The 26,176-nt window shown below is 31.4% G+C and overlaps 1 protein-coding gene across 2 annotated transcripts; it reads right to left on the bottom strand.

The window, feature by feature from the left end:
* Positions 1-2,387: 2,387 nt before the first annotated feature.
* LOC114327746 (uncharacterized) lies at positions 2,388-26,176 on the bottom strand. 2 transcript variants are annotated; one of them, XM_028276449.2, is made up of 6 exons: positions 25,947-26,176; positions 15,514-15,576; positions 12,776-12,829; positions 10,646-10,699; positions 9,656-9,766; positions 2,388-2,574 (listed from the first exon to the last, which is right to left on the bottom strand). In XM_028276449.2, the coding sequence occupies exons 1-6, from the start codon at positions 25,995-25,997 to the stop codon at positions 2,461-2,463; spliced, it is 447 nt and encodes a 148-aa protein (XP_028132250.1). In that variant the 5' UTR covers positions 25,998-26,176; the 3' UTR covers positions 2,388-2,460. The 2 variants fall into 2 exon arrangements, with proteins under 2 accessions (XP_028132250.1, XP_028132253.1); XM_028276452.2 differs by lacking the exon at positions 12,776-12,829.

The raw sequence follows: 26,176 nt of genomic DNA, 5'->3' as shown, positions 1-26,176 counted from the left end.
GAGTGCTGTAAATTGCATTTTTAACACGTTTTTAGAAAAATATATTTGAAAACACTAATATATTCTTTCCACACCTTTTCTGGACTAATACATACATAAATTAAAACATTTAGTAACTAACTCCATACTGCCTGTGTGCGCATGCGCGCAGATTAATAAAATTTCACCCTCAATGAAATCGCGCCTAAAGAGGTATAACTTCAAAAATTTAATTTGTGGAGTTTTTTTTTTATTTAGAAAATACAGCCGCATCCACCTTAATGGTGATTAGCGGCGGCTATAGTATACAAAGTTAAATTTTGTTAAAATATTCCTATGAGTTATAGAAACTTTACAATATTGTCAAATGGTTAACAGTAACTGGTACATTACATATTTCACATACAGGTAGGTCGCTTTTAGACAATAAATATGAGTAAATAAGTCTCGTGTGTCCAATTCTCAATCGAGTTGTCACCAACTGTTCTCTTCTGTTTCCAGTTGAGGGTTCCCAGGCTGTAATGTCATTTTTAATTAGTTTTAGTGACGTTTTTTCACTTGCACAAAACAGGATTCTGAATGTAAGCTTTTATATCACTCGCGGTATTTCAACACTCATGTTTTTCTATATCGGCACATACGGCAATTTCACTCGCGCACTGGTCAGCTTTTTCGTTGCCTGCAATTCCAATGTGGGATGGTATTTATATAAATATTATGTGGTTTACTGGATACCCTGAGATGACTCGCCCTCGGATTCAGAGGTCTCGTTACCCAAGTGCCATAGGATTTTCTTGCTGAGAGTGTTGATAAAACGTTTGAAGGATCTGTCTTTCAATTGTGTATAAATTTCAGTTAACATATCGTATAGTCGCATTAGGTCGGAAGTAAAATCTTGAATAATTATATCAATAGGATTTTGCGCGCCACTAATATTGCTTATAAGAAGATTCAGTTGGTCAAATTTGAGGACAAATGCGGGTGAATGATTTTCGATAAAATTTTTGGCTGGTTCAAGGTTATACGATTTTGATGATTTTGTTGCTCTATGCTCCTCGTTGCTTTTAATCTTCTTGGCTTTAGGTTTAGATGAAGGTACAGTAAAGCGTTTTTCTGTATGACTTGTTTCTGGAGAAGTGAGAACCTCATTGGTACTACGTTTCGACTGAAGGTCGGCATTAATGGCTATGGAACTGTCCATGTTGCTAACTTCTTGATTTTCTCCTATATTAGGATTATTGAGATTATTTGCTGAGCTTTCTTCGATAGGAATATGTTCGTTAGATAGGAATGTAGCTGTAGGCTGAGGCATAGTTTCGGGTGAGGAAGAAGAGATAGGTTGACTTTTACTTGAACTTGCTAGTGATTTAATTTTATCGGAACAATTTGCGGCAATGTGTCCAGACTTTTTGCAGCTGTAACAGACCATAGTTTCTTGAGATAAGAAAATTCGATGTGTTGTATTATCGAAGTCTAAGATAAATGAGTCGGGTAAGGAGATATTGTGAGGACTAACGTATATTTGTGTTCTGAAGCTCAAAATATGATGGTATTCAGGAAGATTGGAACTGATTTTTAGAAAAGTGACTGGGGAGAGAAGTTTAAGTCCTATTTTTTGTAAATAATCAATTAACAAACTGTGTGGTATAGTGGGACATACGTGTGATAAAACGATACGTTCGGCTGGAGAAATCAGTCTTCTAGCTTGTACAGTATTATTCTCGATTTTTATTTGTCCGTGCTTTTGCATAAATTCGTCCACCAGTTGTTTTCTTGAAAGGTACATACATATCCGATTGTTCGATAATCGAGACGAAAATATAATATTTTTTGGTTGAATTAGATTGCCCAATGGAATTAAGTAATCTTGCAGCTTCGTATTTTCCAAGCCGCTGATGACAATCGCTTGAAATTTGGACGGGAAAGGTGTAGAAGTGGGTGAAGAATAGGGTTTATTGGTATTTGTCTGCAGTTGTTGTACATGTTGCGAGTCAGAGAGATTCCGAATGTTAGGTTCCATTTTTAATTTTAACTCGAGATATGTGTTCAAAACTAATACGGACCTGACCAGTAATTAAGCAGGAAATTAAACCAGTAACAAAACTGGAATAAGTTGTTCCTTATATCGTAATTATTGATGTTATTAAATAAGAATTAGTTAAAACTAGTTTATTACGTTAGATTAAACAAAAATTATACGATTAATTCACTTACTGGTATCTACTAATATTGTCACTTAACTATTTACAAATAAACTATTACTTTTTCTACACAAAATTTGCAATTTTGTTGGGACTAGAAATAAACACGCATTCGGTAGGTCGTTCAGGGCCGGACTCAATTTGTGGAGTTGATAATCCGTTATAAGGCTGATATCAGGTAAATAAGAAATAAAACAAAGTTAAAAATACATATAAATAAACATTTAATTTAAACAATTTTTATATTAGTTTTTATATTTTTGTATTTATTTGAAACGGTTTATCTTGTTTTCGTTTCAGATGTTATCTTGTCATACGCTTCTTTCCCTTTCTGCTGAATGGTGTCTCCAAGATCTTTGATCCCTTGTGTAGCTTTCTTAACGATGTCATTATTCTAAAATTATCAAGAGAATAACGTTAATAATATAATAATCTATATAAATAAACATGAATGTTTGTATGTATTAGTCCAGAAAGCCACTGCGCATCCGCTAGGAAAAATATTCTAATTCGGATTTTTTTACAATCTTACTCAAAAAGGACTCCTTTTAACAAATTTGCATGTTGCCAGGACCAAAAGGTGGTCAAACATTTTTTAAACGTTTTTTTTTGTTTTTTCCTAAAATTATTTATTTGCATGGAAAAAAGTTTTTTTAGGTTTTTTGGATCATTCCAAACAGAAAAGGTCTTTAGTGACTTTTCTCTAAAAATGATAGTTTTTGACAAATAAGCGATTAAAAATTGAAAAATTGCGAAATCGGCCATTTTTAACCCTCAAAAACTATGTGAAAAACTGAAAATTTTAATGTTGCCAAGGTAGGTAGATATTCTTTAAACATCGATTGATGTAATCCCGAAGAGTTTTTTGCAATAAAATATTCAAAACTCCTTTGTTTTTTAATTGCTAATCAAGCGTGCGCGACACTATTTTCCACCGACAGTATGGTGCAAATGAAAGGAATAAATTCGTTATTTCGTAAACTGGCGACTTCAAGGAAAAATCCCGAAATAAGTCGATTTTTATTTTTAAATTATAATATTGTGGCATATATGGTATACTAGTAACGTAATCCATCTGGACGTGATGACGTTATCGATGATTTTTTAAATAAGAATAGGGGTCGTGTGCTAGCTCATTTGAAAGGTTTTTCAATTATGTATTCAGTAATATAAACATTTATATAATTATTTATACAGGGTGTCCAAAAAATGTTTATTAAATTAAATTATTTGACAAAAAAAGAAGTAGAAGGACACCCTGTATAAATAATTATGTAAATGTTTACATTACTGAATAGAGAACTGAAGAACCTTTCAAATGAGCTACCACACGACCCCTATTCTCATTTAAAAAAATCATCGATTACGTCATCACGCCCCGACGGATGACGTCACTAGTCTACCATATATGCCACATCATAACTTAAAAATAAAAATCGACTTGTTTCGGGATTTTTCCTTAAAGTCGCCGGTTTACGAAATAACGAATTTATTCCTTTCATTTGGACCATACTGTCGCATGTCGGTGGAAAATAGTGTCGCGCACGCTTGATTGGCAATTAAAGAACAAAGGAGTTTTGAATATTGTATTGCAAGAAACTCTTCGCAATTTCATCAATCGATGTTTAAAGAATATCTACCTACCTTGGTAACATTCAATTTTTTAGTTTTTCACATAGTTTTTGAGGGTTAAAAATGGCCGATTTCGCAATTTTTCAATTTTTAATCGCTTATTTGTCAAAAACTATCATTTTTAGAGAAAAGTCACTAAAGACCTTTTCTGTTTGGAATGATCCAAAAAACCTAAAAAACTTTTTTCCATGCAAAAAAAATAATTTTAGGAAAAAAACCAAAAAAAAACGTTTAAAAATTTTTGACCACCTTTTAGTCCTGGCAACATGCAAATTTGTTAAAAGGGGTCCTTTTTGAGTAAGATTGTGCAAAAAATCCGAATCAGAATATTTTTCCTAGCGGATGCGCAGTGGCTTTCTGGACTATATGTATGTATGTATGTACCTTATAGACTCGCAAACTATGCATTTCATCATATGATGACCTTAATCAAAGTTGTTGTACATGAACCCGGGAAGGTTTCTGACTTAGTACGACCAAACTAAGTGAAAAGGGGGTTTGCCCCCCATAATTATTTTTTATTTTTTGGACAAACTGTTCTTTTTTAATTTTATATGATGTAGAACCAAAATGTACATTCAACTCTAAATTTTCACTTTTCTATCTCCAACCGTTATTTTTTAATAGCCATCTAAATATTACCTCTTCTATATAAATAAAAATGAATGTTTGTATGTATGTATGTATGTATGTATGTATGTATGTATGTATGTATGTATGTATGTATGTATGTATGTATGTATGTATGTATGTATGTACCTTATGGACTCACAAACTATGCATTTCATTAACGAATTAAAATTAAATAAATTGTGCGATATTGTAAGATTTGTGAAAAGTTGAAAATTTCTATAACTGGGATATACCTAGAGGCAAGAACATACAAAGACAAAAACGAAAATATTACAATAGATGCTGACAGGCAGACGAAAAAATAGATAGTCGTTTGACGTAGAAGACGACTTGAAAACTATGAATGTAAGTGGATAAGAAGGACATAAGGAAGGCCTAAATGGAAGGGCATAGCAAGACAGACAAAGACCCATCAATGGTTATGATGTAGGGTAGGTAACATTAATAATGTTAAAATACATGCAATACTTAATTTTCTCCTTTTGCAAGTTTTTTGGGAGTTTGCTGAATAAACTTTAAGTGTCCATGTTTCGGGCAAGAAAAATTAATCATGCATTGAAAAACCGCCATCGTTTTATATTTACGCACGGCAAAAAATATTTCTTATCAGAATGAATTAAATTGATACTTTTATATTGGGTAATATGTAATATTTTTTAAGTATTTTTTTAATGTTTTGTTAATTTTTATTTATTGAACTTTGACATATTATTGATTTATTTCTAAGGCTGTACGAAGTTCACCGGGTCAGCTAGCATAAAATAAAAATAGAAATAAAGCACATAATTATTAGTAACCAACTAAAAGACGAAGTTTTTTTGTATTTTATTGTATTAAATGATTTCCATTTTGTTAGCAAAAAATCTCTTTTTGATTGTTAAAGAAGCTGTAAACCTTTGATTGGACCGAAATACTTTTAAAATGTTTTTGTTTTTAATGTTTGTGAGGTCACCTTTGCCTTTGTCAACATCGGAAATAGGTATATAGTCCAGGGCCGATCTGTTTTAAGATGGGACGTTGAGAGGTGACTAATTTTTTTGCAGAAATTTCTTGGAATTAACCCATATAATAATAATTGAGTTATCCCCCAGTCAAAAAGGTCGGGAACAATGTTTAAATAATCAAAATGTCAAAAAATGAAGGAAAAATTCGATTTTTTTCTTGGTATTTTGATTATAACTTTAAAAGAATTCACTTCCGAAAAAAGTTGCACAAAAATAAAAGTTGCGTAATTAAATTTCCTTCAATATAACATTGGTTAAAATTTTTTTAAATTGTTATCCTTGTTGCAAAATAGCAATAATTGCGAAAAAAACACCAAAAAACAAGTATTTGCATTTTACGATTTTCAACCATTTTTGCTACACTTAGGACCTTCATATTTCACACAGAAAACTTTTATGATATGATAAAACAATACTGTAAATTTAGTTAAGATCAGTTCAATAGATTTCGCAAAATAAATTTTGAAATCAAGCTTTCGCAAAAACTTCATTTTTTTCAAAATGTTGCCGGACTGAAAATAAAGCAGATAGCAAGTTAAAAATTTTTTACAAATAGAAGAATACTATACCTTTCATTCGCAATTTGCAAAATGAAAATCGGTTATTTACCACGGCGTCAAGAATTTTTTTAATTAAAAATTAATTTTTGGTGCTACGCGCAGGACAGCGGTGTTCGATTCACACAAGTTGATTTTCACCAAAATTTCTTCCAATTTTTATCTAATATATTATTTTCTTACTCTATATTTTGTTGTATGTTCATATTTTAATTCCACAAAAATCAAACTAATTTGATTATTGTTTGTGAAAAATTGTTTAAACAATTACATATGTTTAAAAATATTACACTTTTATTTTCTAAGTTAAAATATATGAACAAAGAAAGTTTTTGCTAAAAAAGTGTTATTTCAAAGGACAGAGTATGTGTTTTTATTTTGCAATAAACAAATGTATTTATTTATTTCGAAATGTACTTAAAATTAAAATTTATCAATCATTATCAAAGGTCATTAGAATGCCCAATCAGAGCGAACATATCGGCTGTCCTGCGCGTAGCACCAAAAATTAATGTTTTTTTTTAATCCTGACGCCGTGGTAGTTAACCGATTTTAATTTTGCAAATTGCAACTGAAAGGTACAGTATTTTTTTACATGTGAAAAAATTCAACTTGCTGTCTGCTTTATTTTCAGTGCTGTAACATTTTGAAAAAATGAATTTTCTTTGCGAAAGCTGGATTGCAAAATTTATTTTGCAAAATCTATTAAACCGATCTTAATGAAATTTGCCGTATTGTTTTATCATATCATAAAGTTTTTCTGAGTAAAATATGAAGGTCCTAAGTGAAGAATAAATGGTTGAAAAACGTAAAATGCGAATACTTGTTTTTTATGGTTATTTCGAAATTATTGCTATTTTACAACCAGGGTGACAATTTTTAAAATTTTCAGGAAAAATATTGTAGGAAATTTAATTACGCAACTTTTATATTGGAGCAACTTTTCTCGAAAATGAATACTTAAAGTTATAATCAAAAAACCAAGAAAAAAAATCAAATTTTTCCTTCATTTTTTGACATTTTGAATATTTAAACAATGTTCCAGACCTTTTTGAGAGGGAGGATAACTCAAATATTATAATTTGAGTTATCTTCAGTCAATTTCTGCAAAAAAATTTGAATCACCTCTCAACGTCCAAATGTACTAATATTTTTACAGATGCGCCCTGGGCCCGGATTACGTACACTCGATACGCATCGTATCCGCCATGTTTTCCCATAAGGCGCTACAGTAAAACATGGCGGATACGATGCGTATCGAGTGTACGTAATCCGGGCCCTGGTCTAATAGTCAAATTATCTCCGATGTTGGCTGGTGGATAAGACTTGTCAGAAGTTGCTTCATTTTGTAAGCCTGTTTCACACGATTTTCTGCTACATTTCTATATTTTTGAATGCCATTGTCAGATAAGGTAACTTTTTCTTGGTTACTAATTTCTTTGACGTAATCAATACTCTCTTCTCTTAAATAAACATTGCAATTATTATCACCTTCCTTAAGAAATAATCTTGATCCTGAATTTCATTTATAATTTCTTGCGGCAAGGAGGAAGCCTAAAGTCCTACTCTGGGCTCTATTCCAAATAATGGCGATTGTTTTATCCCTGAATGATAGGCGCGGTTTTTATGAATTGGACAAATCACAGGCCTTCTGACCTTTCCGTTGAATCTCTTTCTTTTACCCAAGAACATATCATATTTTCAATATCTTGATTGACACCTTCAACGGTGTACTGGCTTTGATTGTGCCTGGGCTTTCCATGCACAACTTAGTTATAGAACTATTGACAAATTTCCTATCGTTGTAAAATTTAAAAATGCACGGTTGTTGTCATGTCCTCGATTTTTTTTATCTTACCCAGTCGTTCCTCTTTTAATCTGAGAGTCGTATACCTAACATTGCTCTTTCCATAGCTCTTTCTGTTCTGCCTAGTTTATTCATGTTTGCCTTGGTTAGGGTCCAGGTTTAACATTTATATGTCATGATAGGAAGGATGCACAGGTTGAACACTTTGCTCCTCAAGTATTGGGATGTTTTGCGGTTCTTAGGTATTCAGTTTTCCAAATCCTGCCCTGCCCATGCTAGTCTTGCTCTCCTAGTAATTTCCGCACTTTGGTTATCTTTGTCAAATTTCAGGATTTTACCTAGGTAGATATTATATTTCTGGACTTTTTCTAAACGTCGTCGGCCTAAAAATATTCATTTTTAGGCCGACGTATTTAGAGCTGCCTGCGACTTCCTCCATCATAATTTGCAGTTCTTCGAATGAGCTCGCTATAATCACAATGCAGTCAACGAATCTGAGGTGGTTTAGCTTGTTTCCATTAACGTTAATGCCATAAGTTGACCAAAAATTTAGAAAATAAATTTATATCATAGACCACGAGATCATAGATTTTTATCGCCCTGTATATGACCAAAAATTGTAAATATTATAATTTAGTTAGTAGCAGTGTTTTCGCGAAAAGTGAAATCGTTAAGGTGGTTTGTTAATGGGTCTCTGAACGGACTTAAACAATGGTGCAGGAAGATTTGAAAGTACATTTTATTTCGCTTTGGAATTGACAATAATTGACAAAAATATGGATGTAGTGGGTAGAGAGGATGTTTGTGATTGGCGGTGAGGGTTGGATGGAAGGGATGAGAGTGTTGAGTCTGATTTTGAGGAGAGAAAAATGGTCACTGTGTAATTAATATCTGGAGAGAACATAAAGTCCAGTTTTTGGAAAGTGAGAAGTCGGTGTAAAGTGGTGCAGTTGGCCTTTGCGAGCAGAATCGTGTTGAAACGAAATCATTGACCGAGTTGAGAAGTTAATTTTCCTTGTGTCCGAGGAGATTTCTTTTTCTGTCTAAAACGAGTAGCCGATTGGTATCAATTTGCACAAGATATCGAGCATAGAGAAAACTGAGTAGAGAATTCGAGCGAGTCCTGTTTGTTTGTTTGTGAAGCAGTTTGGACGAGAATTACCTTTCGCAACATCCTAGGAGCACGTGTGGGAGAATCGAGGACTACGCAATCCGGGAGAAGAAATAAAGAAGAAAAAAAAAGGTTAGTCAAATTATTTGTGAAATGGAAAGAGTTGTTTTATATCCACACCATATTTGCTTAATTTTTGTATTGAACAGTTCTATAGCATAATTTAGTGATTCCAAAATTTAAAGAAGAAATAAGTAATCAATTCAAAAGGAGAAAAGTAAATTTTAGTATTTTTTGTAAGAATAGTCTAACGAATTATTTAAATAAAATTTTTGTTAAAACAAAGGAGATATCAGAGTAATAAGCTTAATTTATTGGATGAGAAGTAGTTGCAACAGAATTGAATTTTAGTATAATTTTTAAATTTTATATTTATGGTATATTGGATAAATAAAAAAAATATTTATAACATTTTTATGACATCGAGTGTGTTTAATTTCCCTGTTTTGTCCCTGGATAGCAAGTAAGCAACTGGAGATACTGGAAGCCACAAACCGAAGGTAATGCATTAAAATTAAAATAGCCCTGAGAATAAAATTTATTAGAAAATTTAATTTAATTTTGGTTTTGTTGTAAATCGTGAAGTAATTAATCAAAATAAGAATTGGATGATCAATCTCATAACAGAGAGAAATATATGGAGCATAACAATAGATATTGATATTACCTACCTTAACTTTGTCGACGAATTCTTCAAAGCCAGCTTTCAAATTGTCTAAGGTACTATCAATATCTTGCGCTGCAGTTGTTTGAGTCTTAGGGATTTCAGCAGCTTGTGCAACCTATAATAATGAAATGAGATGTTTAACAGTTATAATACCTACTCTCGAATACACTAATGTTTATAGCTGAAAAACGTTTATTTATAGAAATAATATACTAAAGCTGGCAGTCTCGTTCTGTGCCATATTCTTAGCGCAAAAAAGATAAAAAAACGGAATATTTATATAAATTAGAACCATGCATTCATGCCTAAAATATAGTCGGTTCGCTAAACTCAGACACAATTGGCTAGTGATTTTAGTAAGTAGTTTTGCCAATTTCGTTAAATTGGCAAAAAAAAATAATTACTAAATAGTTAATAATTACCAGATAGTTAGTAATCTTGCCAAATTTGGCCAAAAACAAAAAATTACCTACTAAAATCACTAACCAGTTGTGTCTGTGTTTAGCGAACCGACTAACTTGCTTATTTTAGAATTATATAACAATAATGCCCGGTTGCACCAACAGATCTTAAGCTTAAGTCGAGAATATCATAAGAATTAATATATTATAATTATAATATATTACAATAAGAATACCATAATATAATAATAGATATAATTGATAATAAGGTAAGAATCTAAAATTATGGTGCAACGTAAGTGATACTCAAGGAGGCCCTATCTATAAGTAGAGCTTAGCTAAGCTGGAGCTTAAGATCTGTTGGTGCAACCAGGCATTAGTATAACAACATTTTTAATTGTATGATTTATACTTAAAAATGCTACGAAAATTGTCAAATTAAAGCAATTGAAAAAATGTGATCTAGAAGACGCATTCAAGACACTAAGTTCAGGAAGGCAAGCGAGATCTCGACTATGCTGTTTTCATAAGTCAAACATAAATTTTACATCACCATAAGCTGCATACTTAATAACGTATTCTCTATATCTTACTTCTTTTGCTACTTTTTCAGTTTCATTTTTAATGTCAGAAGTGTGGACATGAACCTGTGTAAATTCATTAATATAATTTTATGTTGGAGACATATCAAATAAAAGTAATTACTGAATGCAGTGATCGTTCATGCAGAAGAGATGTATATAGTAAAGACAACGATGGAAGAATATAAAACGACACAACTACGCTATTTTTGTCTGTAAACTAGAAATTGTAAGATGAAAATTAGAGCTGGAGGGTTACATAATGGAACTAGTGATGGAGGTTATCTATCTAGCTACGAAAATCTCGAACCAGAAGTGGAAGATCAAGTGAATAGATCAAGCAAAGGCGCAGGTTTCCTGAATGAAACAATATGAAAAAATAAAAATATCGCAAAAGAAATAAAAGGCAGAATTTACAAAACTGTCATACTATCATACTATCTAGCTGCGGAAAGCTCGAACCAGAAGTGGAAGATCAAGTTAATAGATCAAGCAAAGGTGCAGGTTTTCTAAGTGAAACAATATGAAAAAATAAAAATATTGGAAAAGAAATGAAAAGCAGAATTTACAGAAGTGTCATCAGACCAATAATGACATATGCGGCAGAAACACGACCTGACACAGACAGGTTAAAACTATTGCTAGAAATAGCAGAGATGAAAACCCTTCGAAAAATCGATAGTAAGACACCATGGGACAGAGCTAGAAGTATAGATATAAGAGGGAGATGCAAGGTGGAGAAGATTATTAACTGGGTAATAAACAGAAGAGTAGAATGACCAGACATGCCGAAGGACAAGAAATAGAGTAGTAAGGACAGCGAGAGACGGTTCCTCAATAGAAGACGATCAGTGGGAAGACCACAAAAACGATGGAACGACAACTTACTGAAAGCACATTGAAGAAACTGATAGAGTTATGTTTACATAAATAGAAGAAGAGGAAGAAGGAGAAGAAGAACCAGAAATTATAAAAATTCCGCCTCTGGTAGTAACTAGGTTGATTGAGCTCAGTGGAGTACCAAGCCCGGATAAAGGAGGAGAGGCAGAAAGGAAAGAAATGTTGGAGAAGTTGGGGAGGGGGGGTTAACACGTACTTAAATTCGAGGAGTATAATAGTAGTACAGATCCTAGGAGATATAGGAGAAGGGCTGTTGAAGTGGTGGTTTAGAGCAACAAAAATGGTTTTGAACATCTAATTTCTTTGGGGAAACCTAGGAGTAGGAAAATTTAAATACCTTGTGTTCAATTTTCACATGTCAAAAATATTATTGTATTTTTTACTGTGACCTTTACGATCTTCTTTACAATCAAGTAAAGATCTTTTCTTTAGAGAGAACAGTCAATTCGTGTGTGATCGGCTCTAGTCGATCTGGTGTGTCAACAAGGCTTCACAACTTGGTAAGGCTCTTATCTACATATCAATATTGTCTGTATAAAACCTGTATACTCCCACTTAAACCAGTAAACTAGCAATCCCTCATACAGTCCAATCCCAAGATTTTATTCACAATCCCACCTATGTACAAGTTATCGTACACTTTGGCTCCTACAGGACGGATCATGGGACACTATATCGAGAAATTACCTACCGGATACAGGCTGGTTGGTTTAATTGGAAGCGAATGAGCAGGACAAATCCATATAGGACTGATAATACGGATACACAAGAGTGTGGTGAGGCCTGCGTTGGTGTATGGTGGTGAAGTATGGCCTGTAGAGAGGGTTCAGAAAAAGAAGATGGAGATAGCTGAAATGACAATGTTACGGTTGATGTTGGATAAGACTAAAAGGAACAAAATGAGGAAAGGCGTGATCAGGGAAAGAGCAAGAATGACTACAGTTTCAAGAAAGTTTTAAGAAAAAGACTGCAATGGTTTGGTCACGTCAGGCGTAGAAATATAAACTATATTGGACGAAGTTTGGATCTATTAGAAGTTGTGGGAAAGTGGGGTAGAAAGAGCATGACTCTGTGGAAGAGGACTTGAGAGCGAAAGTACGATGGGCAGAAATGAGTGGCAAAGAAGAATAAGGAACAGCGATCATAAAGAAAGGTGAAAACTGAGGACTAAAAAGAAAAATAAGAAAGAAAATGATAGATGATCATAAGCTGAAACTTGATAACGCATTCTCTATATCTTACTTCTTTTGCTGCATTTTCAGTTTGGTTTTTAATATCGGCAGTATGGAGATGGACCTGCGAAAGTTTATTCATATAATTTTTTAAATAAAAATGACTATTGATTCTGTTGCTAGTTCATGCAAAAGAGACATGAGCAGAAGGAAAAAAGTTGGAAGACTATAAAAGAATATGAAAAAACCGGTTCATTTTTTCAGGTGTAATGTGTAATGTTTTATCAGCTTTTATAAACCAAAATAGAAGTTACTATATAAAGGAAGAAGTTGCATCTGATGCATAATATACACTATACTGTAACTTCTATTGAATTAAAATGCTCGTGCATGCCTTAGCTTGTTTTGAAGCTTGAGTTTTTCAATAGGATAAATAATTTTGGTTAAACGAGTTTGTACATTATCAATGTGTATTTTCTGTTATCTCCTTTATTGAGACTATGACTATTATCATCTTCAAACTGCACGCGTCCACTGCTGGACGTAGATCACCATCTGTTCTACATAATAATTCTCAGCAAACTCATATTTTTCTCCTCTGGTAATTTGACTCAAATATTCCAGTTTTCTAGTTTTTATACTGTTCATAATTTCTAACTCCTTATTTAAACGTCGTAGCGCTTTAACTTTGGTAATCTTTTGAACCCATTTAATTTGCGATATTCTTCTGTAACACCACATTTCGAACGCTTCTATTCTTCTTATGTGTTATCTCTTCAATGTCCAAGCTTTCAAATAATGAATGGGTTGCATGTGTGAGTCAATACTACTACAAAAGTCCAAGCTTTCATTCCGTATAGCAATATAGAAAATATGTAGCATCTAAGAGCCTTCAATCTGAGAGGCAACTGAAGGTCTTTGTTTGTAAGAAGTGTCTTCATTTTTATAAATGCTTGCCTTGCAGTTTAAATTCGGACTTTAAGTTCTTTGCTTTTGTCATTTTTGTCATCAACCCAGGTTCCCAGATGTCTTAACTTTTTCTATTTGGGTTTGCTCTATCATTAACCTTTCATTTCCATGTTCTGTTTTTGAGACAATCATAAATTTAGTTTTTTTCTTGTTTATTTTTAGTCCGTAAAGAATGCAATAATCATTATTTCTATTTAGAAATTCTTGTAGCGATTCCAGGGTTTCTGCCATTATAACGGTATCATCAGCGAATCTTATGTTATTTACTATTCTTCCGCTTATAGAGATTCCATCACTTAGCTCCGCTATCGCTTCCTGAAATATGGCTTCACTGTACAGGTTAAACAGTAGCGGCGACAGAACACAACCCTGTCTTACTCCTCTCTTTATATCAATATTCTCGGATTCTTGTTCTTCTATCTTTATATTGGCCTTTTGATTCCAATACAGATTGACGATAATGCGTAAATCTCGTCTGTGTATATCTCTGTTTTTCAATAATTCTATTAGTTTTTCATGTCGGACCCTGTCGAACGCTTTTTAGAAGTCGATGAAACAGGAATAAATATCCAGGTTCATATCTAAGCATCTTTGAGAGAGGACATTAAACGCAAACAATACCTCTCTTGTTCCAAGTCCTTTGCGAAACCCAAATTGGGTATCATCCATACCACATTCGCTTTCTGCATAATCTTCCATGAAACACCTTTAGAAATATTTTGAGCTTATGGCTTATTAGTAATATTGTCCTATAGTCCGAACAATATTTGGCATATATTGTTTTTGGTATTGTTACAAAGATGGACACCAACCATTCCTGAGGGATTTTTCCGGTTTTATATACTTCATTACACAGATGCAGTAGTACCGGTAGAGTTTCATCGTCTAGACATTTCAGTAATTCCGCAGGTATTTCGTCTGGACCTACAGTGTTTCCGTTTTTTGCGTTTCGTATTGCTTGTTCGATTTCCTCCATTATGATCTATTGTCCCGTTTCGCTATCGATTTCTTCCGGTTCTTGTCTATTATCCTCAAACAAATCTGTTACGTATGTCTTCCACTTTTTTCTCTTTGACTTCTATAATAAATTTTCCATTTATGTCTTTAAGAAGGTCATCTTTCTTTTTTCGCTGTGTATTTGTGATTTCCTTTATTTTCTTGTGCATGTTAAAGCTATCATTAACAATCTGGCTATTTGGATTTGTGACGCGATACCGTCTGTTGTTTTTGTTCTATGATGTTTTTCTTCGTTTTAAATTCGGTCTCAAACTACTGCTGTGTAGTGCAGTACAGTAGTGCAGTGAGTTGTAAATAGTGTAGTGTCTGGAGACCCGGGAAACTGAGATCCCAGAAGCCCTGAGGAAGACATCTGAGATGATGTCGAAAGCTCGCCACAGTGAAGTATACTTATAAAAGTATTTTCACATACTGAAGATACTTTGTCTTTGTTTTCATGGCTTTATGCTTGCTTATGGCTATATGTTATGTAATTATTCTTGTCCTTCAGGTGCCGTGCCCGTAAGCACCAACCATGAAAGTTTCTTTCGACCAATCCGTTTCCTTCCCTCCACTTTTTCTTCTATTATAAGGCGAAGTCGATGGTATCTAGGCACTCTAATCATATGGATAAAGTATTCCAATTTTTTTATGATATTTTAACATAAATTTAACTATGTGATTAGCTTTATTTATCCAATAATGTAATGTCTCTTCTACTCTGTAAAATTAAAGATTTTACAAGTGTACGCTTAGAAAAGGAAGACAAAAGTAAAATGAAATGAGATTTTCAAGAAATATGATATAGACATGCTACCTAAAAATATAATATTAATTATCTACAGTTTCAGTGGCTTCCTTAACCGCAGCTTCAGTTTTGTTGCGAACATTAACAGCTTCAGTAATCTGTAAAAATGCATCTGTTGTTATATACCGAATAAATATTTTTACAATAATTGTAATTATAATTATATTATAATGGGATTATATGAATGAGATTATTACAATAACATAAAGATGTACAATAGTAACTTATTTGAGAATTTATTTCTCACACACAGGTCAACTGATCAGAACAATCTATGATAGTTTTGTAAATATTTTTACTTGTTATAGTATAATAAATATTGATTATGTATTCTACAATCATATACCACAAAGGACCCCGGCAATTTTCCTATATCAAATTGGTTTCAGGTAAATTGGCTCAAAATTTGCAAAGATGTAGCTTTGGTCATGCTGATCAAAAGCCCAAGACCCAAAAATCAAAGGTTTCTGAGTTGATGAGCTTCAAAGTATCGGTAGTTGTCCATTTGAATATACATAGTATGTATATAACTTACATACATATTCAAATAGACTAAAAACCGACACGTTGAGGTCTTCAACTCAGAAGCATTTGATTTCAGAATCTTGGGACACTAACAACTTTTTATCAGCGTGACCAAAGCTACATCTCTGCAAATTTTGAGCCAAATGAGTGAAACCGCTTTTATATAAGATAATAATTATAGAGGTCCTGTATAGTAAATTCGTGGTATTACCAGGTTCTTATATACAAGCAAATTTGTTTTAATAAAAACAGTATGTCTAAGTACCCCTAAGTACACTTCAAAAAACATAACCTTTTATTGTACAAAAAACTTTTAATATTGAAAAAAAAAATGTTCAATATGAAGCCTTCGACGTTGGCTTCTTCTTCTTCTTTAAGTGCCGTCTCCCAATGGTGGGAGGTTGGATATCATCATCACTATCTTTACTCTATCTACCGCTAATCTGAAGAATTCTATGAAACTGCATTTAAACCACTCACTTAAATTCTTCAACCATGACACCCTCCTTCTTCCTATACTCCTTATTCCTCCTCTTATATTTTCAATATAAACACAATATTTACGGTAAGTTTTGATTTAAATGTGATATAAGTTACTACATGCTTTAGCTACTTATTATATTAATAATCATTTATGATATAAGTGTTAAAATTACAATTTTAAGGCACGCGTGTAAAGGTTTGCAGAATGAGTGAAGCGAATTCTGCAAATCACATGAGTGCCTTACAAATGTACTTTTAACATGTATATCATACAATAGTTTTTCTAAAAACGTGTTAAAAATACAATAATACAGTAAATAGCGACGTAGATATCAGCAAATATTTTAAGCTTATCGCGTATTTAAAGCGCCAAGCAGAAGGTTACCGGCCAAAAAAATCAAAAATCTTGACTAGAGACCAAATTGACCAGTTTTTGAAGTGTGCATTAGATGATGAGTATCTTCTGATGAAAGTAGCTGTGATTTTGGGAATATTTGGTACCTGCTGCAGAGAGGAGCTTTGTCAGTTGACTATAGATGATGTGAAAGATATGGGTACTTCATTACTGATTAAACTACCAGATACTAAAACCAATGTTTCACGAAGTTTCACTATTATTGAAAAAAACTGTTTGGGTATCTATTGAAAATATGCGGCTCTTCGACTAACCAATTTCGGACATCGGCGAATCGGTGAAAGGTGAAAGGTAAATGTACCAGAAATCCGATTGGAACTAATTCGTTTGGAAAAATTCCTGCTGCTGTAGCAAGATTTCGGGAACATCCAAATCCCATCCTTTATACGGGTCATTTATTTCGTCGCTTTTCAGTGACCTTACTTGCCGATGCTGGCGCAAATTTGAGGACAATTAAGCGCCATGGGGGTGGGGATCTTCTACCGTTGCTGAGCGATACATCGTGGATTCTTTGGAAAATAATAATTTGATTACCCGAAAACTGCTACCGGTTCAGCGAACATCACCAACAATATCCGAAGATATTGTGACCTCAACTTCGACTGAAAATTCAGTTATATCCGGTGTTGCCAATCGGCGGATAATTATCCGATTTGCGTACCTTTTTGAGAGTTGTCGTATCTTCTTCGTACCTTTAAATACATCGGATATTTGCGGATATTTTTCAGTGTATCTATCATCGACTAAAACTTTCTCATCCATATGTTCCCAACACCAAAAGCACATTAATTTTGTTTGGTTCCACCCAAATTTTTATAAATAGCCTATACTGGATGAATGTTAGTGACATCCGATACTTTTCATCTTTTGACAAAAGGGACATGTGTCGATTCTTTTGTTTAGAATTTTAATGCACAAGTGTATCCACTTAAGGCATACTAATCCATTTCAAATTTCAAAAACCGTCTGCCATCCGATGTTATTTATGAGTTTTTAGTTTTTAGTCTTTAAACTTATGAAAGCTAATTCACGCACGATTTAGTTTTATTTTCATTTTATGTAGTACAGTAAAATAATTTCATTCCATAAGTGCCTTCCACCCTATATATTTAACTCAACTAAATAAAAGTACGGCAATCAATGTAGATTGAAAACTTGCGTTGTTTCGGAAAAAAATTAAAAAAAACTTATATTTTTCTAAAATATACTCGTAATATGTTAATTTTTGTTAATTTAAGTTATTTAATTGTTTAAATACAACAAAAGCTTTTTGTAGAAACAATTTTAACAATATCGGTGAATCAATCTTTTTACCTTGATCAAAAATGTTTTTATTTTGATTTTAATTATGCTGAATCCGATTCTGACGTAATAATTGAAACATTAAAACAAGCTCTTATAGAGTGTGGGTGCGTAACTTGGAACCATATGGGAATTTTGTTATTGTCAATTTTACGAAAAAGTTATTTTTCATTAAAGGCTCTGCATGGTTTAAAATATAACAATCAACTATATATCAAATTGTATCAATTTTATCAACTGATTTTATCAATCAAACGAGCTATGTTAAAAAATATGAATTTCGTTCAAGATAAAGTAGGTACTTTTATAGTTCACAATATTTCAAGCAGAATGATATAGTTATTGAATATTAAAACATAGTTCTAAATTAAGAACAACTAAAAATTATAGCATTATAACAATTTTCGATATTGTGAAATATTAAGGTACTTTACTATTGAACAAAATTCTTATATTTGACGTACCTTGTAGAAAATTGATCATACTTGAAATCTGATGGTTGCATCTTAGATTTTATACCTTACAGAGTATTTTATGAAGAATAACATTTTTTCGTAGAATAATTGATAACAAAAAAGTTTCCAATAGGTTCCAACTTACGCAGGCAGAGGTACTGTATCAGAGCTAAAAATTTTTTTTTTGACTTTTATTATATTTAAGCTTGTTATTAAATGTATTTTGGGTAAAAACGTTCTGATGACTTTGTATAAACATTTTTTTAACTGATATTTTTCGGTGGTTTCATTACATTTTTTATCTTTCTTAATTTTCTCAAAAAGAAGTTGTTTATTTCATTTTTAAAGTAAAATAATTTAGTGCATTTTAAAAATTACATCTGATAAGCTTTAAAAAACACCTATAAAATTGTAATACATCCGTTTAAACTTAGTAATATCCCAGTGGTATTAATTCTGTAAAACTACAAAGTATTCAAAAATTATATTTCTTAAGACGTCGTAATTTGAATTAAATTTTTGAGATTTTTTTGAATGATCATTTAGTACGATGTTTAAAAAGTGCGTTGTGCAAATTTGTGAGTTTTATAGGTAAAATTGTAATATGTAGTACCATATATCATTCTGCGTTTAAATTTTTAAATAATACTTATTAGCTTTCTCAGGACTTGAAAAAAATAATGCATTTTAAAAGCATTGACCAGAAATTTTGCGCCTATGCTATTAATGTAGCTGTAGTTTATTTTGTATTGATTTATTTATTATTTATTTTTCCAGTGCCTAGTTTTAGGTAGTTATTACGTTTTAATAAAATAATATTTAAAAGTGTTTTTTTTTACTTAAATGATTATAATAAATATAACGATCCAAATAATGAAATATTTAGATTTATTTATTTATTTAGAATTTACCACTTACGATAATAAAAAATACGAATAATATAATAATAGTAAGTAAATAGTATTTACATAATACATGCATTAGGTAATCAGCTAGGATACGAGATTTTCATCTATAAACGAAAATTTTTAAGCTGTGAAATAGAGAATCCAGTAGATTAAAGGACCGGTTGATCGAACGCTAATCAGAAATGGAATCAACTGATCATTATCAAATAGTTAATTACTGTCAATATCAACTTTGATTAGGTTGCTGAAAACATAATTGATTACGATTATGAGATTAATTGATTAATTAATCAATTATGTTAATAATTGTTACGTTAATTGATAATTAATAATTAATTATTCAATCAATTATGTTAATTATCATAATGATAATTGATTACAATCAACTGGTTGGCGTACGAACAACGGATTTTATTATTTGATGGTTGTTAAGGGGACTAAAAGAATAACATTGGCAACATTAATTTTTAACAGAATCATTTTTGACCTAGCGTACCTTTTCGTGACAAATCGGATATTTTTCGAGCGATCATCGGATAATCTAGAGAAATGCGATTGGCAACACTGGTTGTTTCTACTCATTCCGCCTTATCCATGGAAAATGGTAAAACTGCAGTGCAAGAAATTCATTTTTCAAATTTCACAAATTTTACTATTATTATTAATATGTTAAAAATGAAATTTTAATATTTTGACGTTTGCTTTCATAATTTGACATTTCATTTAATAGTTATTTATGATATAAGTGTTAAAAGAACAATTTTAAGGCACGCATGTGAAAGTTTGCAGAATGAGCGAAGCGAATTCTGCAATTCACATGAGTGCCTTAAAAATGTACTCTTTAACACGTATATCATACAATATTTTTTCTACAAACGTTATAAATTTATAAAATACAATATTTTTGTTAATTGCTGAAACCATTAAACCTATGACCCGTCAAAGGTAGAACTGATTGTCTACACTCGAGGGGAATTTCTAAAAATTCTTAGCGAAAATATTATACCGTTACATAAACTTGTTCTTTCTACAAACGTGTTAAAATTGCAATAATACAGTTTAAATTAAATTTTAAAAAACCTTTTAAACCACCTTTTTCGAATTGCGCAAGTTGTACTATTAATATTAATGTTAATAAATGAAATATGAATATCTTGACGTTTCACAATTTGACAATTCACTTTTAACTGCGGTGCTTTAAAAATTTTAAGGCACTAGTGCCTTAAAGTCGCATTTTTAACGCTCCTATGGAGTGCTAAAAATTGCATTTTTAACACGGTTGTAGAAAAAAAAATTTTAAAGCACCCAGTGCTTTAAAGTGACATTTTTCATGCTCCTCAGGGGCGTCATTTGATAGGGGGCAGGGGGGCATTTGCCCCCCTGACCCTGAAAATGACTGAAATTTACAAAAAATAGATAAATTTTGTATTATGTTTGCATATATAATGTATTGTGTATATAATGCTTGCCCCCACTATCAAAATTGCAAACGACGCTCCTGATGCTCTTATGGAGTGTTAAAATTTGCATTTTTAACACGTTTGTAGAAAAAATTATTTAAATTTAATAAAACAAAATTATTTAATAAATAATTTATTAGTCTGCATAATTTTTAGCAAACTACAGAAAATCTGATCCATTTGAACAATAAAAAGAACGTAAAACTAACGGAATTCTTGGTACACGATAATATTTAGATATGTCTATGTAATATTAAAAAAAAAATAGAATAACAACGTTTAATTATAATTAAATTTATCTTCATAAACACCCGTGTTGACCCCAATCAAGACCGGTCCAAAGAAATTAGATACGCATAAGGTTGCAAATGAATGATATTACAGTATGTCGAAATATTCTTCTAATAAAAAAACCGAGATATTGCCAATTTATAATTCGCTCCGAGCGTTAACAAAGTGTCAAAGCAAAATCGACCGACCTGCTCATGGTGGTGGTTGCTTGAATCTTTGTAAGGACGCTTTATTGTATGTTTAAATGGGACATTTTAAAAAAAATGCCATATCACGTTATTTGTTGCGTTGTTTACTGTAAGAAGACATGGAAAACTAGTGATGTGACATAGTTTTATTTTAATCACTCCCAAAAAAAAATAAGATCAAAGAATAAAATTAATTAACGCTGTTATAAGGATGAAATAAGGTTAACTTTTTCCATATATATAAAGGATATGGCAATATACACATGATATAATAATATTATTTACGTTTTTATAAGTTTTGTACATATTACATACACTTTTTAGCTCTGATAAATCCGAATTGACTCCAAAAAGTACGGATATGTTATGTCCTATATAACTTCACTATCGCAAATTATGTCAATAAATCTTTATTAACGACAAAAAATATTTTTGTTGAACTATAAATGACATTATAAAAGAATAACTAATGAACTCTAACAATTTGTATTCGTTTATTATCACTAGAAAATAAAATATTCAAGTTTAACAAAATAATCCCATAAGAGTAAATATTAAAACGTCCTTACAAAACTGACAGCGTGTCACGTGACTGTAAATTTCTGTAAATAGAGGGGAGACGCACGGAGCCGGATACAATATTCGTAATAGAACTATACCTATTTTCTCTATTCCGTAAGTACTCTATCTAGTACTAGTAGAAGTAGATAAAAAATACTAATAATAAATCATAATTTTAATCTGAAAATAAAAGAAGAAACTATATACACATTACTCAAAAATAAGAAAATAATAATATATAAAAAATGGGGTTATGGCAAAAACTAATGACTAAAGAAAGACGGAAAAGCTGATCACAGATTTAAAATTAAAGACCTTCAAGGCTCAGAAATTGATACTTTTTATTCTTATCCTTACATATAAAAATCTCGTGTAACGACAAAAATCTCGTTTTTACGCTAATATTCGAAACTATTGGTTTTTAGGTGGATGTGAGAGGTGGCATTAAGATTTTTGCGGATAAAGTTAGGTGATAACTTCAACAATAATAATTGATTTAGACTCAAATATTCCCGGAACATTAATAAAAAAAATAAAATATTTAATAATTTCAAAAAATTTCGTTTTTTTTCTACTATTTTTGCTTATAACTTAAAAACTATTCATTTTAGAACAAAGTCCTATAGGAATAAAACAAAGATAATTAAATTTTATATCAGATGCGATTGGTTAAAAATGTCTTAATTTATCACCCTTGCTTCAAAATAGCAATAAATATAAAATGAGGGGGCAAAACAAGCCTGTCCTTATTCAATTATTTTCCATCACTTAGGTTACACTTGGAACCTTCCTAATTCGCTTAGAAAATTTTTGTAATGTGCTAAAACTGTACACCAAATTTCATTAAAATTGACTTACTAGATTTTGCATAATAATTTTGCAATCTCAACTTTTTTAAAAAAATTAAAATGTTTTAAAATCTTGCACAACAAAAACTAGAACATACAAAGATTTGTCATTTTTTTTACGTATAAAGAAGTACTCCACCTATCTAATGCACTTTACAGAATCGAAATCGGATTATTTAAGCAGCCTCGACAATGTTTTAAAGTTATAAACAATTTTTTGGCTTATAAACAAATTTCTGCTGTGGCCAGGAGGGGGCGCTACGGGCTCCTTTATTTAGATGGACTTATCCAAGTTTTTTTTTTATTAATTTTGACCCGTAGAGCACGAATTTTTTGGGTAACAGTTGATCCGGATGTCGATAAGATTGTTATAAACAAAGAACTTGAGGAATTACATAAAATCGATTTTTCTCAAAATAAAACCTTTTTTTATTTCTTGGGTAATTCTAAGCAAAAAATGTTCTTACAAGTTTTTTCGTAGGATGCATAGTTTTCAAGATAAACGCGGTGGAACTTTCAAAAAATCGAGAAATTGCAATTTTTGAACGCGAATAACGTTTGATTAAAAAATAAAATAGCAATTCTGCCAGAGGCGTAGCTACCGCCGTATCAGCCGTATCAATTATACGGGGCCCCCGATATTCAGGGGCCCCAGCGCATCATGTCGATATAAAATTCCATTTAAAAAAATTGAACAATTATTTCACTATTAACACAATGTATATTGTTTGGTTATGTACATTTTCGTGTAATTGTTTCTTTATCTATCTATAAATTATATTTATCTAGTTTATATTCTCTGCCGCTCGCCGTTATTCCATAACAACAGAGCTTTTTTTGTTTTCAAGCTACCTTTCATTGGGTATTTACCGTTGGCTATGTGTGAGATATTATATAATGTATAATGCCAAATTGCAATTTTTGTAATCGCTTTACTTTTGAATATTTGTAACAGTGTGTATTGTTTGAGTATATTTTCGTGTAATCTGTTCTTTATCTATAAATTGTATTTATGTATATCTATTTGCCAACAGAGCTTCTGTGTTTAAGCCCATTTTCAATGTCCATTCATCCTTGGTTTGAAAAAACTGAATATGTTTTCAAACAATGATCCTAAACAATTCAAATCTATTTTTCGTAGAGTCTATTAGGTTTATTATTATTATCAAAGAATACATATCTACCACGGTGGTAGATATGTATTCTTTGTTATTATCTATATTTGGATGTTATATGCAGAACTTATTACATAGTTCCTAAGGCTGTATTATGTAATTTGCAATTTATTTAAATTTTGCAATAGATTGTTTTGTTTTATTTCATTATCTTTTATTTTTTAATAATATTGACGATTTATGTAATTTCAGTAAACTGTATTTGTTATTGTTTTTTTTACCCCTTATCCATAAAGTTGTAAAATTTTCTGTGACAATATTCTGATTCTATTCTATACAATCGTTTTTGCTTCTTTTGTTGAACATTTTTTAGCACCGTTCCATATCAGTCGTGGAAAAGGGTCCCGCGACAAATTTTGATATGGGGCCCCTGTGAGGCTAGCTACGCCACTGAATTCTGCTGACAGCATTTGAAAGTTTTTAAGTCAAATTATACTGGTTTTAATTATTTGCATTGCTTAAAATTAATTTTTTTATTATTAAACAAAGCTATTTGTTTATAAGCCAAAAAATTATTTATAAATTTAAAACATTGCTGGGGCCCCTTAAATAATCCGATTTTAATTCTGTAAAGTGTATTAGATAGGTAGAGCACCTCTTTATATGTAAAAAAATTAGTCAACTTCTAAATGGTCTACTTTTTGTTCAGAAAGATTTTAAAAAATTTGAACGTTTTTAAAAACATTTAGATTGCAAATTAATTATGCAAAATTTATTAGGTCGATTTTAATGAAATTTTGTACACGATTTAAGTATGTTACAAAGAATTTCCTAAGTGAACTACTAAGGTTCTAAGTGCCACTAAAGTGGTTAAAAAATATTGAATAACAACAGACTTATTTTGCCCCCGTATTTTGTATTTATTGCTATATTGCAGAAAAGGTAATACCTTAAGACATTTTTTACCGGTCGCATATCATACAAAATTCAATTATATTTATTTTATTTCTCTACGACTTTGTTCCAAAACGAACCCTTTTAAAGTTATATGCAAAGAAAACAGAAAAAAATCGATGTTTTTCGAAATTTTTAAATATTTTAATTTTTTTATTAATGTTCCGGGCATATTTGAGAAGTAAGTCAATTATTATTACTGAAGATGTCACCTAACTTTATCTGCAAAAATCCCAATGCCACCTCTCACATCCAAAAATAGACGTTTTTTCGCAGATCCTTACTGGTCTAAATGAAATTATAAGCATTTAAAGAATATATCCACACCATTAAACAAACTTGGCGATACAAAACAAACAAACAAAATAAAACCTACATTGTCTGATCCCAGCTCATGTTACCACAATAACATTTATGATTAAGGGCACTTGCGCAAAATTTCGGCTCCAATGTTTAAATGCATTCATTTTTTTTTCGAATCCTGAGAAAAATAATAAATATTTTTGAAAATTTTATAAGCTAAATGAAAGATTACATTATTATCGAATGCAGAAAGTCCCTTAGAATAAACAAAAAATTTCCTTTTGATGAGATATTTGAAATTAAAAATCACACTAAATTTTCTCTTGTTCTTCACTCCTGTAACTTATTAAAATAAACATTATAGAAGTCTTCAGGGACTTTCGGCCCACGGTAATAATGCAATCTTGCATTCTGCGTTGAAATTTTTCAAAAAAACTTTTTGAGTTTTTTCAGGATTCGAAAAAATAAATGAATTAAAAAAGCATTTAAGCCGAAATTTTGCGCCTACCCCCTTAAGATAATTGTATGGTTGAATATGCTATTTTTTATAACAAAAAATTGTATTTTTAAAAATTTCAAGTTTTAAAAATAATTTATTTCTATAACAGAAAAAATCATTTAATGCGTATATACATCCCAATTAAATCATTAAGTACTTACATATACAGCTACGAGGAAGAACGTAAAGAAGAAGGCCAACTTTGCTGCCATTTTTAGCTTTGGTTTAATCTAGTGATGTTTTGTATTCAAGCGAAGCACTGAGGGAACAATGACAAAGTTGATTTTATTCTCTCACTATGAAGGCATGTAATCAGCGATGGTACACTCAGTTTCATAATATTGTTAAGGATACTTGACAAATTTGTTTTTAGTGGTAACCAAATTGGTTT

The sequence above is a fragment of the Diabrotica virgifera genome, chromosome 3, assembly GCF_917563875.1.
Source record: "Diabrotica virgifera virgifera chromosome 3, PGI_DIABVI_V3a".
Classification (NCBI taxonomy): Eukaryota; Metazoa; Arthropoda; class Insecta; order Coleoptera; family Chrysomelidae; genus Diabrotica; species Diabrotica virgifera.
Note: the sequence above shows the minus strand (reverse complement) of the source record. Positions and strands in the feature narration are given on the sequence as shown.

Coding starts and splice junctions, on each gene's coding strand:
- LOC114327746 (XM_028276449.2), bottom strand. CDS start 25,997: ATGGCAGCAAAGTTGGCCTTCTTCTTTACGTTCTTCCTCGTAGCTGTA. Junction 12,830..15,513: donor TTAAGGAAGCCACTGAAACT/GTAGATAATTAA, acceptor AAACTTTCGCAG/GTCCATCTCCATACTGCCGA. Junction 10,700..12,775: donor CTGAAAATGCAGCAAAAGAA/GTAAGATATAGA, acceptor GAATTTACACAG/GTTCATGTCCACACTTCTGA.